This window comes from Electrona antarctica, assembly GCF_951216825.1.
Source record: "Electrona antarctica genome assembly, chromosome: 6".
NCBI classification, from domain to species: Eukaryota; Metazoa; Chordata; class Actinopteri; order Myctophiformes; family Myctophidae; genus Electrona; species Electrona antarctica.
The window spans coordinates 8,699,465-8,715,614 of NC_136811.1; the positions used below are offsets into that span (position 1 = coordinate 8,699,465).

Here is a 16,150-nt window from a genome sequence, read left to right on the forward strand (position 1 = left end):
ACTCAGTCGTGGAGCATGGCATGGCCATGGGGCTAGTGTTGAACCATAGTGACCAGATTTGACTGAGAGACTGCCATCGCGCAAATTCCAGCTTTTCACCAGAGGAGAATTTTCTTTTTTTCTTTTTTAGAAAGAGCATGTCTGAAATAAGTGTCAGAGCTGAAATTGACATGTAAATATGAAATAAATGCTTAAACATGTAGCTAGGTGTAATGTTAGAGACCACAGAAGTGAACCTTTCAAGCCTGTTTTCTCAATTTGCTGTTTTCTGTAAGACATTACTCTATAAGCCATATCTCCAAAATTGGTGGGTCAAACTGAACAACCAATATGTCAATTTGAAGCTATGATTCCCTGCTTTCATATGACGTGAAAAAACGAAAATTCAAAAAAATCCAATGGCAGCCCCTCAGTCAAATTTAGTCACCCATATTCCAGTATTGTAGCTCAGATGCCTGATATCTACTGTAAGCTGTTTTTAGTGACTTAGTGTACACACTTTTAGTGTGTATATGTCTGTTAGTCTGTATGTCCCTACTCCCTAAGGCCTCATTCACACACAAAGAACATATGTTCTGTGCTCTGCCTGTGTTTGCTGGCTGCCTCAAAATGCTTTTCCAATGGGAGTCACATGGTTTGACCAAACATTTGTGTTTGATGGAGGGGAGGGGGACAGAACACAGCCATCAAACACAAATGTCTGGTCAAACCATGTGACTCCCATTGGAAAAGCATTAAGGCGGCCATCAAACACAGGCCTCACACTATTGAGACAGCTGTCTTGTCCGTGTCTAATGGCCGCCCCAATGCATTTCCAATGGAAGTCACTTGGTTTGACCAAACATTTGTTTGATGGCTGTGTTCTGCCCCCCCTCCCCCCCATCAAACAAACGTTTGGTCAAACCATGTGACTTCCATTGGAAATGCATTGGAGTGGCCATTAAACACGGACAAGACAGCTGTCTCAAAAGTGTGAATGAGGCCCTGTAGACACACATGAGACGAACATGCTCTGTGCCTTCTGTGTTTCATGGACGCCTCAATGCTTTTCCAATGGAAGTAACGTGGTTTGACCAAACTGTTTGACCCCCCCCCCCCCCCCCCCCCATCAAACAAGTGTTTGATGTCTGGTATAAAAGGGATAGTTCTGTTTTGTGTTTTATTATCTATTGCGGATAGAGGGCATACAGTAGGTGCAGAAGTGTAACATCACAGTAAAATAACAAACAAAATATTAATACAATTATATATGTACTTATACTGTATGTCTCATACAGTATACAGTATATACACCCTATGCAATCATCCTCCTGCATGAGATGTGCGATGTCAAATTAAAAGGTGACAAAAAGACGTACTATCCCTTTAATCGGCGATATGCACACAGAATAAAGCTGTTGCCACACTTGACCAGAGAGCCGCGGACGTTTTCTCTGTCGGCCAGCGTCTTTTCCGGGTTTTTAGACAGCTGGTGGATGGAAATTAAGCTCCATCCCCGCGGCTGACTGCCGCGGAGGAGAGCGTTTCCGGGAATCGGGCCGTCGTGGCAGTCAGCCGCGGGGGTGGAGCTTCTTTTCCATCGGCTCAGGTGTGGAAAGGCTTCACCTCTTCCTATTTCCGGGCAAGGAAGTTAGATAAAAACGGACGACGACGATGTCACTTGTGAGCAGGAGTGAATCTGAAGAGCAACCAGGAGTGAAGGACTCCTGTGACCTCGCTGGTTTGGAAAACCAGGAGCTCAAGTGGGACTGGAGGGCCCTTTCTGAAACCAGTCCCTTGACTTGAAGTGCTCTCGGGAGGTTCCCTCGTCAGAAAGTGCCCCTCCAGCTGAATCAAGTTCCCTTGATTAGGGTGCTGGGTATAAAAAACTGTTTGGAAATACACTCGCCCTCCTTGTGCAGAAACAGGAAACAGACACCATTCGTTGCCATGGTTACCATCACGCAATTGTGTTACCTGTTATTTTGTTTGTACAGTTATATTGCATTGCATCGTGTATGTTTGTGACATGTGGATTTCATTAATATGGAAAAAGGAAATGCAGCGTGACTGTCAAAAATGACATGTCGTATACATCCATGGTGTTTATAAATCATTGTGTTAAAAGTTGTTTTGTTTGTGTGGTTTCATAACTTTCATTTATAGGTAAATAAAGAGCCCTTGTGAACATCAGTTGGAGTGTTGTCTATTCTTCATCAGATGAAGATTGTTTAGGAGGAGTTTATTTATCATTTATTTGTGGTGGTACTTACATTTGTAGGTCGCGGTTTCCATGCGGACAGAACAGGGCTGCACAAGGCAATCGAGTCTAGATCGGCACAGACTCGCTCTTGAGGGCTTTATAAGCCACTTCCACTCAAGGCTGCTTGGTTTCGGACGACACTTAATATGGCGCAGCCTCACGTGAACGCGCATATCGAGGGCAAGTGTGTAGAGCGAGTGGCGAGGAGCTGGTTTCAGAAAGGGGGGAGGTGTTGAGGCAAAACTCAGGAGTGGAACTTTTACTAGGCATTCCATATATGGCCAACACTACACTTCCCAGAGTGCAGCAGCAAAATGGCCGCTGCTACTTAGGAGCACCTGAAGGGTTTAAAAGGCCACACAAACAAACAAACAGAAACCAGAGAGAAGAATTAAGCTCCAAGGTCTGTTAAAATGTTGATTTACTTGCATGTTTGAAATGCTGTTTTATGTTTTAACTACAGTGCTACCATTTAAATTAAACACATTGCAGCATTACCTGTGTGTTCAAACACACTTGACAGTGTTTGGGAATTTATTTCATTGTGTATTTGAAAGTGTAACATTACATTACAAAAGAATAAGACAAGTTAGAAATGTTAAGATGTATTGGATCAGCTGTCTTTGTTCCATGTAAAGTGCTTAGATGTTTACTTGAAACATTTATCATCTTTTAAAGTGTTTAATTTAAAATGTTTACTTGAATAATCTATCTAAAAATATTGGCTTTAATAAATTGGAGTTTAAAAGACATTTAAATTAGACATTGAATTGCTTAAAAGACATTTGCTTCTTTAAAATGCTTTATTGCTTAAAACAAGAATTGTTGAAAAGAGAACATTGATTAGAAAATAAGTTGTCTAAAAGATTATCCTTTGACAATAGCAGCACCCTGAGACTGTTTGACCAGAATGGAACAGAGCCTTCATCAGTAACACCTGTGAAGGAAGTAGGGAAGGGGCCCAAGTTCTTTCCAAAATGGTGTGTATGTGTGCATATATAGCCAATAATGGAATGAACCAGTATGTTGAGTCAGGACACAGACACATATTGTCATTATTGCAGTGCTCTTGTCCTTTCCTGCTACTCAGAGGAGCTCAACCACACTGAGGATTTCCTCGGTGAGCTGCAGAAGTTGAGTTCTAGTCCGAGGCAGAAGAACCCAGAGTGCCTGCAGACTGAGGAGCAACAAGGAACCTTTGAGCAGACCTTTGGAGGACAGAAGAACTTTCACTTCAGCCGAGCAGATACAGTCCATAGAGGCTGATGAAGACTCCAATATGAGTCAAATTCAAGATCTTCTGGTCCCGGTGAAGCAGTCTGTGGCTGCTCATAGGATCGTGGAAGCTGTTGAGATGATCTCAGGCCACGAGGGAGAAATCCACCAGTCCAAACGAGATATTGGCATACCAGGTAAAGGTATGTATTCAGGCCTGGGCCATGGCTCAGTGGTCCAGGCACCTTGGCTGGTAATCCAGTCTGGCAGTGTGCCGCGGTTTCGACTCCCGATCCCGACGGCCTTTACTGCATGTCTTCCCCCCCATCTCTCTCCCCATTTCCTGTCAGCCTACTGTCTGTCCCTCCATAAAAAAAAATATATATAAAATAAAGGTGTGTGTGTGTGTGTGTGTGTGTGTGTGTGTGTGTGTGTGTGTGTGTGTGTGTGTGTGTGTGTGTGTGTGTGTGTGTGTGTGTGTGTGTGTGTGTGTGTGTGTGTGTGTGTGTGTGTGTGTGTGTGTGTGTGTGTGTGTGTGTGTGTCCATTTGAAAGATCTGGCAGTAAAGGTGGTAAAATCTGAAAACACGTCCAGTGTGCACTGCAGGGACCTTAAACGTGTTTTTAGTAATATCTGCATTTTTTTACGACCTTCACACGGGCAGCGTTCTCTGCCCCCAGCGTGCGTGTGTGCTGAATGGTCACTTGTCATTCTGTGCTCCTCCCAGCTGAAATGGACAGAGTAGAAGAACCTCTGCCTGGCCCTTCAGCTGAGCAGATGATCATAGAGGCTGATGAAGAGGTCCCGCCTCCAGGATTGTCTGAGGCTGAGAACGAAGTTGGCGATAACCGGAACGCTACCCAAGATGCACGCAATGACGGCAGTATGTATCCTGTAGCCTATGAGAGGTTGCTCTCAGAGATGTGAAATGAATCATGTCTAGTTACAAGAGCATAACATGGAAACAAGCATGCACAGAATTAACTTAAATCCGAATGAGTGTTTACATGAGTCTAAAATTGTTTCAATAAGATTTAAAAATGGAATAAACCGGTCGGTTATACATCAGATTTAAGTTTAAATCAGATTGGCCATTTTCATTCCGATTTAAGTTTTTGTAGGTTTGAACTTTTATTCTGAATGAAAAGGGGATTTAACTGTCCATGGAAACGTAGCCAATAGCAGCACCCTGAGACTCTGTTTGACCAGAATGGAACAGAGCCTTCATTAGTGTAATCAGTAACACCTGTGAAGGAAGTAGGGCAGGGGCCCAAGTTCTTTCCAAAATGGCGTGTACGTGTGCATATATAGCCAATAACGGAATGAACCAGTATGTTGAGTCAGGACACACACACACACTGTCATTATTGCTCTTGTCCTTTCCTGCAACTCAGAGGAGCTCGACCGCACTGAGAATTTCCTCTGTGAGCTGCAGAAGTTGAGTTCTAGTCCGAGGCAGACGAACCCAGAGTGCCTGCAGACTGAGAGGAGCCACAAGGAACCTTTGAGCAGCAGCCAGGAGGAGGAGGACAGACGACCTCTACCTTTCACTTCAGCCGAGCAGATACAGTCCATAGAGGCTGATGAAGACTCCAATATGAGTCAAATTCAAGATCTTCTGGTCCCGGTGAAGCAGTCTGTGGCTGCTGATGGGATCGTGGAAGCTGTTGAGATGATCTCAGGCCACGAGGGAGAAATCCACCAGTCCAAACGAGATATTGGCATACCAGCTAAAGGTATGTATTCAGGCCTGGGCCATGGCTCAGTGGTCCAGGCACCTTGGCTGGTAATCCAGTCTGGCAGTGTGCCGCGGTTTCGACTCCCGATCCCGACGGCCTTTACTGCATGTCTTCCCCCCCATCTCTCTCCCCATTTCCTGTCAGCCTACTGTCTGTCCCTCCATAAAAAAAAATATATATAAAATAAAGGTATGTGTTCAAATGTATGTGTGTGTGTGTGTGTGTGTGTGTGTGTGTGTGTGTGTGTGTGTGTGTGTGTGTGTGTGTGTGTGTGTGTGTGTGTGTGTGTGTGTGTGTGTGTGTGTGTGTGTGTGTGTGTGTGTGTGTGTGTGTGTGTGTGTGTGTGTGTGTGTGTGTGTCCATTTGAAAGATCTGGCAGTAAAGGTGGTAAAATCTGAAAACACGTCCAGTGTGCACTGCAGGGACCTTAAACGTGTTTTTAGTAATATCTGCATTTTTTTACGACCTTCACACGGGCAGCGTTCTCTGCCCCCAGCGTGCGTGTGTGCTGAATGGTCACTTGTCATTCTGTGCTCCTCCCAGCTGAAATGGACAGAGTAGAAGAACCTCTGCCTGGCCCTTCAGCTGAGCAGATGATCATAGAGGCTGATGAAGAGGTCCCGCCTCCAGGATTGTCTGAGGCTGAGAACGAAGTTGGCGATAACCGGAACGCTACCCAAGATGCACGCAATGACGGCAGTATGTATCCTGTAGCCTATGAGAGGTTGCTCTCAGAGATGTGAAATGAATCATGTCTAGTTACAAGAGCATAACATGGAAACAAGCATGCACAGAATTAACTTAAATCCGAATGAGTGTTTACATGAGTCTAAAATTGTTTCAATAAGATTTAAAAATGGAATAAACCGGTCGGTTATACATCAGATTTAAGTTTAAATCAGATTGGCCATTTTCATTCCGATTTAAGTTTTTGTAGGTTTGAACTTTTATTCTGAATGAAAAGGGGATTTAACTGTCCATGGAAACGTAGCCAATAGCAGCACCCTGAGACTCTGTTTGACCAGAATGGAACAGAGCCTTCATTAGTGTAATCAGTAACACCTGTGAAGGAAGTAGGGCAGGGGCCCAAGTTCTTTCCAAAATGGCGTGTACGTGTGCATATATAGCCAATAACGGAATGAACCAGTATGTTGAGTCAGGACACACACACACTGTCATTATTGCTTTTGTCCTTTCCTGCAACTCAGAGGAGCTCGACCGCACTGAGGATGTCCTCTGTGAGCTGCAGAAGTTGAGTTCTAGTCCGAGGCAGAAGAACCCAGAGTGCCTGCAGACTGAGAGGAGCAACAAGGAACCTCTGAGCAGCAGCCAGGAGGAGGAGGACAGACGACCTCTACCTTTCACTTCAGCCGAGCAGATACAGTCCATAGAGGCTGATGAAGACTCCAATATGAGTCAAATTCAAGATCTTCTGGTCCCGGTGAAGCAGTCTGTGGCTGCTGATGGGATCGTGGAAGCTGTTGAGATTATCTCAGGCCACGAGGGAGAAATCGACCAGTCCAAACGAGATATTGGCGTACCAGGTAAAGGTATGTGTTCAGGCCTGGGCCATGGCTCAGTGGTCCAGGCACCTTGGCTGGTAATCCAGTCTGGCAGTGTGCCGCGGGTTCGACTCCCGATCACGACGGCCTTTACTGCATGTCTTCCCCCCATCTCTCTCCCCATTTCCTGTCGGCCTACTGTCTGTCCCTCCATAAAAAAGAATATATAAAATAAAGGCGAAAAAACGTTTAGTGTGTGTGTGTGTGTGTGTGTGTGTGTGTGTGTGTGTGTGTGTGTGTGTGTGTGTGTGTGTGTGTGTGTGTGTGTGTGTGTGTGTGTGTGTGTGTGTGTGTGTGTGTGTGTGTGTGTGTGTGTGTGTGTGTGTGTGTGTGTGTGTGTGTGTGTGTGTGTGTGTGTGTGTGCGCGCGTGCAGACTAATCATGGTGTGTGTGTGCTCGCCCAATTAATTAATTGCTGCGACTTTGAGTCAAATTTTGTCCTCTAGTTTCCGTTTTTTGGAAAACCGACGGAAAAACGCAGCTAAAAAAATCTGAAAACACGTCCAGTGTGCAGGGACCTTAAACGTATTTTTAGTAATATCTGCATTTTTCACGACCTTCACACGGGCAGCGTTCTCTGCCCACAGCGTGCGTGTGTGTGCTGAATGGTCACTTGTCATTCTGTGCTCCTCCCAGCTGAAATGGACAGAGTAGAAGAACCTCTGCCTGGCCCTTCAGCTGAACAGATGATCATAGAGGCTGATGAAGAGGTCCCGCCTCCAGGATTGTCTGAGGCTGAGAACGAAGATGGCGATAACCGGAACGCCACCCAAGACGCACACAATGACAGCAGTATGTATCCTGTAGCCTATGAGAGGTTGCTCTCAGAGATGTGAAATTAATCATGTCTAGTTACAAGAGATAACATGGAAACAAGCATGCACAGAATTAACTTAAATCCGAATGAGTGTTGTACATGAGTCTAAAATTGTTTCAATAGGATTTAAAAATGGAATAAACCGGTCAGTTATACTTCAGATTTAAGTTTAAATCAGATTGGCCATTTTCATTCCGATTTTAAGTGTTTGTAGGCGTTTACATGACAAGTTTTAATAGGATTTAACTTTTATTCTGAATGAAAAGGGGATTTAACTGTCCATGTAAACGTAGCCAATAGCAGCACCCTGAGACTCTGTTTGACCAGAATGGAACAGAGCCTTCATTATTGTAATCAGTAACACCTGTGAAGGAAGTAGGGCAGGGGCCCAAGTTCTTTCCAAAATGGCGTGTACGTGTGCATATATAGCCAATAATGGAATGAACCAGTATGTTGAGTCAGGACACACACACACACTGTCATTATTGCTCTTGTCCTTTCCTGCAACTCAGAGGAGCTCGACCGCACTGAGGATTTCCTCTGTGAGCTGCAGAAGTTGAGTTCTAGTCCGAGGCAGACGAACCCAGAGTGCCTGCAGACTGAGAGGAGCCACAAGGAACCTTTGAGCAGCAGCCAGGAGGAGGAGGACAGACGACCTCTACCTTTCACTTCAGCCGAGCAGATACAGTCCATAGAGGCTGATGAAGACTCCAATATGAGTCAAATTCAAGATCTTCTGGTCCCGGTGAAGCAGTCTGTGGCTGCTGATGGGATCGTGGAAGCTGTTGAGATGATCTCAGGCCACGAGGGAGAAATCCACCAGTCCAAACGAGATATTGGCATACCAGGTAAAGGTATGTGTTCAAATGTATGTGATTGACGTGACATTAGCCCCTGGAGGGAGGGAGAGAGAGGGAGGGAGAGAGAGAGCTCGCCCAATTAATTAATTGCTGCGACTTTCCGTTTGAAAGTTCTGGCAGTAAAGATGGTTGCGTTTTTCGGAAAACAGACAGAAAAACGCAGCAAAAAAATCTGAAAACACGTCCAGTGTGCAGAGACCTTAAACGTGTTTTTAGTAATATCTGCATTTTTTTACGACCTTCACACGGGCAGCGTTCTCTGCCCACAGCGTGCGTGTGTGCTGAATGGTCACTGGTCATTCTGTGCTCCTCCAGATGAAATGGACAGAGTAGAAGAACCTCTGCCTGGCCCTGCAGCTGAGCAGATGATCATAGAGGCTGATGAAGAGGTCCCGCCTCCAGGATTGTCTGAGGCTGAGAACGAAGTTGGCGATAACCGGAACGCTACCCAAGATGCACACAATGACCGCAGTATGTATCCTGTAGCCTATGAGAGGTTGCTCTCAGAGATGTGAAATTAATCATGTCTAGTTACAAGAGCATAACATGGAAACAAGCATGCACAGAATGAACTTAAATCCGAATGAGTGTTTACATGAGTCCAAAATTGTTTCAATAGGATTTAAAAATTGAATAAACCGGTCGGTTATACATCAGATTTTAAGTTTAAATCAGATTGGCCATTTTCATTCCGATTTAAGTTTTTGTAGGTTTTTACATGACAAGTTTTAATAGGATTTAACTTGTATTCTGAATGAAAAGGGGATTTAACTGTTCATGGAAACGTAGCCAATAGCAGCACCCTGAGACTCTGTTTGACCAGAATGGAACAGAGCCTTAATTAGTGTAATCAGTAACACCTGTGAAGGAAGTAGGGCAGGGGCCCAAGTTCTTTCCAAAATGGCGTGTGCATATATAGCCAATAATGGAATGAACCAGTATGTTGAGTCAGGACACACACACACACACTGTCATTATTGCTCTTGGCCTTTCCTGCAACTCAGAGGAGCTCGACCGCACTGAGGATTTCTTCTGTGAGCTGCAGAAGTTGAGTTCTAGTCCGAGGCAGAAGAACCCAGAGTGCCTGCAGACTGAGAGGAGCAACAAGGAACCTTTGAGCAGCAGCCAGGAGGAGGAGGACAGACGACCTCTACCTTTCACTTCAGCCGAGCAGATACAGTCCATAGAGGCTGATGAAGACTCCAATATGAGTCAAATTCAAGATCTTCTGGTCCCGGTGAGGCAGTCTGTGGCTGCTGATGGGATCGTGGAAGCTGTTGAGATGATCTCAGGCCACGAGGGAGAAATCCACCAGTCCAAACGAGATATTGGCATACCAGGTAAAGGTATGTGTTCAAATGTATATGATTGACGTGGTGACATTAGCCCCTGGGGGTGGGAGAGGGGGAGAGAGAGAGAGAGAGAGAGAGCCCAATTAATTAATTGCTGCGACTTGGAGTCAAATTGTGTCCTCTAGTTTCCGTTTGAAAGTTCTGGCAGTAAAGATGGTTGCGTTTTTCGGAAAACCGACGGAAAAACGCAGCTAAAAATCTGAAAACACGTCCAGTGTGCAGGGACCTTAAACGTGTTTTTAGTAATATCTGCATTTTTTTACGACCTTCACACGGGCAGCGTTCTCTGCCCACAGCGTGCGTGTGTGTGCTGAATGGTCACTTGTCATTCTGTACTCCTCCCAGCTGAAATGGACAGAGTAGAAGAACCTCTGCCTGGCCCTTCAGCTGAGCAGATGATCATAGAGGCTGATGAAGAGGTCCCGCCTCCAGGATTGTCTGAGGCTGAGAACGAAGTTGGCGATAACCGGAACGCTACCCAAGATGCACACAATGACCGCAGTATGTATCCTGTAGCCTATGAGAGGTTGCTCTCAGAGATGTGAAATGAATCATGTCTAGTTACAAGAGCATAACATGGAAACAAGCATGCACAGAATTAACTTAAATCCGAATGAGTGTTTACATGAGTCTAAAATTGTTTCAATAAGATTTAAAAATGGAATAAACCGGTCGGTTATACATCAGATTTAAGTTTAAATCAGATTGGCCATTTTCATTCCGATTTAAGTTTTTGTAGGTTTGAACTTTTATTCTGAATGAAAAGGGGATTTAACTGTCCATGGAAACGTAGCCAATAGCAGCACCCTGAGACTCTGTTTGACCAGAATGGAACAGAGCCTTCATTAGTGTAATCAGTAACACCTGTGAAGGAAGTAGGGCAGGGGCCCAAGTTCTTTCCAAAATGGCGTGTACGTGTGCATATATAGCCAATAACGGAATGAACCAGTATGTTGAGTCAGGACACACACACACTGTCATTATTGCTCTTGTCCTTTCCTGCTACTCAGAGGAGCTCGACCGCACTGAGGATGTCCTCTGTGAGCTGCAGAAGTTGAGTTCTAGTCCGAGGCAGAAGAACCCAGAGTGCCTGCAGACTGAGAGGAGCAACAAGGAACCTCTGAGCAGCAGCCAGGAGGAGGAGGACAGACGACCTCTACCTTTCACTTCAGCCGAGCAGATACAGTCCATAGAGGCTGATGAAGACTCCAATATGAGTCAAATTCAAGATCTTCTGGTCCCGGTGAAGCAGTCTGTGGCTGCTGATGGGATCGTGGAAGCTGTTGAGATTATCTCAGGCCACGAGGGAGAAATCGACCAGTCCAAACGAGATATTGGCGTACCAGGTAAAGGTATGTGTTCAGGCCTGGGCCATGGCTCAGTGGTCCAGGCACCTTGGCTGGTAATCCAGTCTGGCAGTGTGCCGCGGGTTCGACTCCCGATCACGACGGCCTTTACTGCATGTCTTCCCCCCATCTCTCTCCCCATTTCCTGTCGGCCTACTGTCTGTCCCTCCATAAAAAAGAATATATAAAATAAAGGCGAAAAAACGTTTAAAGTGTGTGTGTGTGTGTGTGTGTGTGTGTGTGTGTGTGTGTGTGTGTGTGTGTGTGTGTGTGTGTGTGTGTGTGTGTGTGTGTGTGTGTGTGTGTGTGTGTGTGTGTGTGTGTGTGTGTGTGTGTGTGTGTGTGTGTGTGTGTGTGTGTGCGCGCGTGCAGACTAATCATGGTGTGTGTGTGCTCGCCCAATTAATTAATTGCGGCGACTTTGAGTCAAATTTTGTCCTCTAGTTTCCGTTTTTTGGAAAACCGACGGAAAAACGCAGCTAAAAAAATCTGAAAACACGTCCAGTGTGCAGGGACCTTAAACGTATTTTTAGTAATATCTGCATTTTTCACGACCTTCACACGGGCAGCGTTCTCTGCCCACAGCGTGCGTGTGTGTGCTGAATGGTCACTTGTCATTCTGTGCTCCTCCCAGCTGAAATGGACAGAGTAGAAGAACCTCTGCCTGGCCCTTCAGCTGAACAGATGATCATAGAGGCTGATGAAGAGGTCCCGCCTCCAGGATTGTCTGAGGCTGAGAACGAAGATGGCGATAACCGGAACGCCACCCAAGACGCACACAATGACAGCAGTATGTATCCTGTAGCCTATGAGAGGTTGCTCTCAGAGATGTGAAATTAATCATGTCTAGTTACAAGAGATAACATGGAAACAAGCATGCACAGAATTAACTTAAATCCGAATGAGTGTTGTACATGAGTCTAAAATTGTTTCAATAGGATTTAAAAATGGAATAAACCGGTCAGTTATACTTCAGATTTAAGTTTAAATCAGATTGGCCATTTTCATTCCGATTTTAAGTGTTTGTAGGCGTTTACATGACAAGTTTTAATAGGATTTAACTTTTATTCTGAATGAAAAGGGGATTTAACTGTCCATGTAAACGTAGCCAATAGCAGCACCCTGAGACTCTGTTTGACCAGAATGGAACAGAGCCTTCATTATTGTAATCAGTAACACCTGTGAAGGAAGTAGGGCAGGGGCCCAAGTTCTTTCCAAAATGGCGTGTACGTGTGCATATATAGCCAATAATGGAATGAACCAGTATGTTGAGTCAGGACACACACACACACTGTCATTATTGCTCTTGTCCTTTCCTGCAACTCAGAGGAGCTCGACCGCACTGAGGATTTCCTCTGTGAGCTGCAGAAGTTGAGTTCTAGTCCGAGGCAGACGAACCCAGAGTGCCTGCAGACTGAGAGGAGCCACAAGGAACCTTTGAGCAGCAGCCAGGAGGAGGAGGACAGACGACCTCTACCTTTCACTTCAGCCGAGCAGATACAGTCCATAGAGGCTGATGAAGACTCCAATATGAGTCAAATTCAAGATCTTCTGGTCCCGGTGAAGCAGTCTGTGGCTGCTGATGGGATCGTGGAAGCTGTTGAGATGATCTCAGGCCACGAGGGAGAAATCCACCAGTCCAAACGAGATATTGGCATACCAGGTAAAGGTATGTGTTCAAATGTATGTGATTGACGTGACATTAGCCCCTGGAGGGAGGGAGGGAGAGGGAGGGAGAGAGAGAGCTCGCCCAATTAATTAATTGCTGCGACTTTCCGTTTGAAAGTTCTGGCAGTAAAGATGGTTGCGTTTTTCGGAAAACAGACAGAAAAACGCAGCAAAAAAATCTGAAAACACGTCCAGTGTGCAGAGACCTTAAACGTGTTTTTAGTAATATCTGCATTTTTTTACGACCTTCACACGGGCAGCGTTCTCTGCCCACAGCGTGCGTGTGTGCTGAATGGTCACTGGTCATTCTGTGCTCCTCCAGATGAAATGGACAGAGTAGAAGAACCTCTGCCTGGCCCTGCAGCTGAGCAGATGATCATAGAGGCTGATGAAGAGGTCCCGCCTCCAGGATTGTCTGAGGCTGAGAACGAAGTTGGCGATAACCGGAACGCTACCCAAGATGCACACAATGACCGCAGTATGTATCCTGTAGCCTATGAGAGGTTGCTCTCAGAGATGTGAAATTAATCATGTCTAGTTACAAGAGCATAACATGGAAACAAGCATGCACAGAATGAACTTAAATCCGAATGAGTGTTTACATGAGTCCAAAATTGTTTCAATAGGATTTAAAAATTGAATAAACCGGTCGGTTATACATCAGATTTTAAGTTTAAATCAGATTGGCCATTTTCATTCCGATTTAAGTTTTTGTAGGTTTTTACATGACAAGTTTTAATAGGATTTAACTTGTATTCTGAATGAAAAGGGGATTTAACTGTTCATGGAAACGTAGCCAATAGCAGCACCCTGAGACTCTGTTTGACCAGAATGGAACAGAGCCTTAATTAGTGTAATCAGTAACACCTGTGAAGGAAGTAGGGCAGGGGCCCAAGTTCTTTCCAAAATGGCGTGTGCATATATAGCCAATAATGGAATGAACCAGTATGTTGAGTCAGGACACACACACACACACTGTCATTATTGCTCTTGGCCTTTCCTGCAACTCAGAGGAGCTCGACCGCACTGAGGATTTCTTCTGTGAGCTGCAGAAGTTGAGTTCTAGTCCGAGGCAGAAGAACCCAGAGTGCCTGCAGACTGAGAGGAGCAACAAGGAACCTTTGAGCAGCAGCCAGGAGGAGGAGGACAGACGACCTCTACCTTTCACTTCAGCCGAGCAGATACAGTCCATAGAGGCTGATGAAGACTCCAATATGAGTCAAATTCAAGATCTTCTGGTCCCGGTGAGGCAGTCTGTGGCTGCTGATGGGATCGTGGAAGCTGTTGAGATGATCTCAGGCCACGAGGGAGAAATCCACCAGTCCAAACGAGATATTGGCATACCAGGTAAAGGTATGTGTTCAAATGTATATGATTGACGTGGTGACATTAGCCCCTGGGGGTGGGAGAGGGGGAGAGAGAGAGAGAGAGAGAGAGCCCAATTAATTAATTGCTGCGACTTGGAGTCAAATTGTGTCCTCTAGTTTCCGTTTGAAAGTTCTGGCAGTAAAGATGGTTGCGTTTTTCGGAAAACCGACGGAAAAACGCAGCTAAAAATCTGAAAACACGTCCAGTGTGCAGGGACCTTAAACGTGTTTTTAGTAATATCTGCATTTTTTTACGACCTTCATACGGGCAGCGTTCTCTGCCCACAGCGTGCGTGTGTGTGCTGAATGGTCACTTGTCATTCTGTACTCCTCCCAGCTGAAATGGACAGAGTAGAAGAACCTCTGCCTGGCCCTTCAGCTGAGCAGATGATCATAGAGGCTGATGAAGAGGTCCCGCCTCCAGGATTGTCTGAGGCTGAGAACGAAGATGGCGATAACCGGAACGCCACCCAAGATGCACACAATGACAGCAGTGAAGAGAGTCACCACAAGACCGCTTGTGGTGTTTGTGGAAAAGTCTTTCCACAAACACCAAAACGTAGACGTTTGAAGGTGCACATGAGGAGCCACGTGGGAGAGTTCAGATGTGAGGTGTGCGGCGAACCCTTCAGCTTTCGCCGAAACCTGACGAAACACCTCGAGACCCACGACGGGGAGGAGCCTTTCAGACGTAACCCGACTCCGCCAGACTGGGACGATAGTATTGAGTCACAAGTTCACAATCCAGCCGCCATCTCTGCTCGCACGAGGAGCCGTGACACGGGAGAGAAGCGGTTCAGATGCAATGTGTGTGATAAAGCCTTCCGGCAACGCAGCAAGCTGGCGGATCACCTCAGGATCCACAGCGGGGACAGGCCATACTTGTGCACCACCTGCAACAAATACTTCAGAACCAGATCTAATTTAAAACAACACATGGAAGCTCTGTATCATATAAAAGATGATGACTCCTATTCCTACTCAGGAAGACAAAAATAATAATAATCATTGTTAATCACTGTATTTGACCATGGGGATGTTGTTAATGCAGAGGTGGAAGACAGTAAAAGAGTGTTGAACAAAGCTAGCGTATCGCTTCAGATTCAACAACAACCAAAGCTAGCCGGAAGCATTACGGAGGGACAATAAGGAGACTCAGAGAGCAGATGTGGGTTTGCTTCCTTAGACCATGGCTGAGAGAAGCGAGTGTTTATTTTACTCATTATATACCCGTCAACACAATTGGCACATCCGGCATCCGGTTTCAGTATAAAAGCATATATAAATATTAAGGCTGTCAAAGTTAACGCGTTAATCGTGCGTTAACTCAACGTCCTTTTAACGGCGTTAATTTAATTAACGCGCGATTAACGCACGGTGAAGTTTGACAGAACGGTTGAGAGACGCATACATCTGAATGCAGGCAGGCAGATTCCAATAGCCCCGCCTCTCTCTCATCCCCCCCCACTCTCTCTCTACCATTCCCACACTCAGTCCGGACTCCGGACCGTCAGTACTACTATAGGGCTGCGCACTGGACAGGACAGTTGAGCTGTGAGCAGAGGCTGAATGCCTCCGTTCGGCTCGTTATTAATTAATTTGCTTCACAATGTGTTAGATCAGAAGCTCTTTGAAGTGGGCATTGGGCAAAAGCAAAACTCTGGCAGTTTTGGTTGACAAACATAGTTAGTTAGTTGTGGAAGCTTGATGCTAATCATGCTACACAGACCATGCTAATGAGTGCTAAAGCTAATGTTGACTTGCAGGAGAGAGAGGGGCAGGGGCTCTCGTGTGTGTGTGTGTGTGTGTGTGTGTGTGTGTGAGAGTGTGTGTTGAGTTTATGATTTTGTTTCCCTCTTCCATGGCATTTGCAATAAAGCAAGCATTCTCCCATGTTGAGTATTTAAAACTTGAAAAGACCACCAGTGGTCCCTGAGGCGATTCCAGGTGGCCCACAGCTAAATGATGGAGGGTTGGTAACC

The 16,150-nt window shown here is 45.6% G+C and overlaps 1 protein-coding gene across 10 annotated transcripts; it reads left to right on the forward strand.

The window, feature by feature from the left end:
- The first annotated feature begins 2,559 nt into the window (after positions 1-2,559).
- Positions 2,560-15,563, forward strand: LOC306925225 (uncharacterized protein). 10 transcript variants are annotated; one of them, XM_079503929.1, is made up of 18 exons: positions 2,560-2,645; positions 3,127-3,222; positions 3,333-3,660; positions 4,185-4,340; positions 4,852-5,193; positions 5,740-5,895; positions 6,405-6,746; positions 7,395-7,550; positions 8,088-8,429; positions 8,751-8,906; positions 9,440-9,781; positions 10,133-10,288; positions 10,798-11,139; positions 11,768-11,923; positions 12,461-12,802; positions 13,124-13,279; positions 13,813-14,154; positions 14,506-15,563. In XM_079503929.1, exons 3-18 carry the CDS (start codon positions 3,522-3,524, stop codon positions 15,165-15,167), a joined length of 4,287 nt encoding a protein of 1,428 aa, XP_079360055.1. In that variant the 5' UTR covers positions 2,560-2,645; positions 3,127-3,222; positions 3,333-3,521; the 3' UTR covers positions 15,168-15,563. The 10 variants fall into 10 exon arrangements, with proteins under 10 accessions (XP_079360055.1, XP_079360053.1, XP_079360058.1 ...); XM_079503927.1 differs by having other exon boundaries at positions 3,127-3,660; XM_079503932.1 differs by having other exon boundaries at positions 3,127-3,660; positions 13,813-14,148.
- Positions 15,564-16,150: the final 587 nt, after the last annotated feature.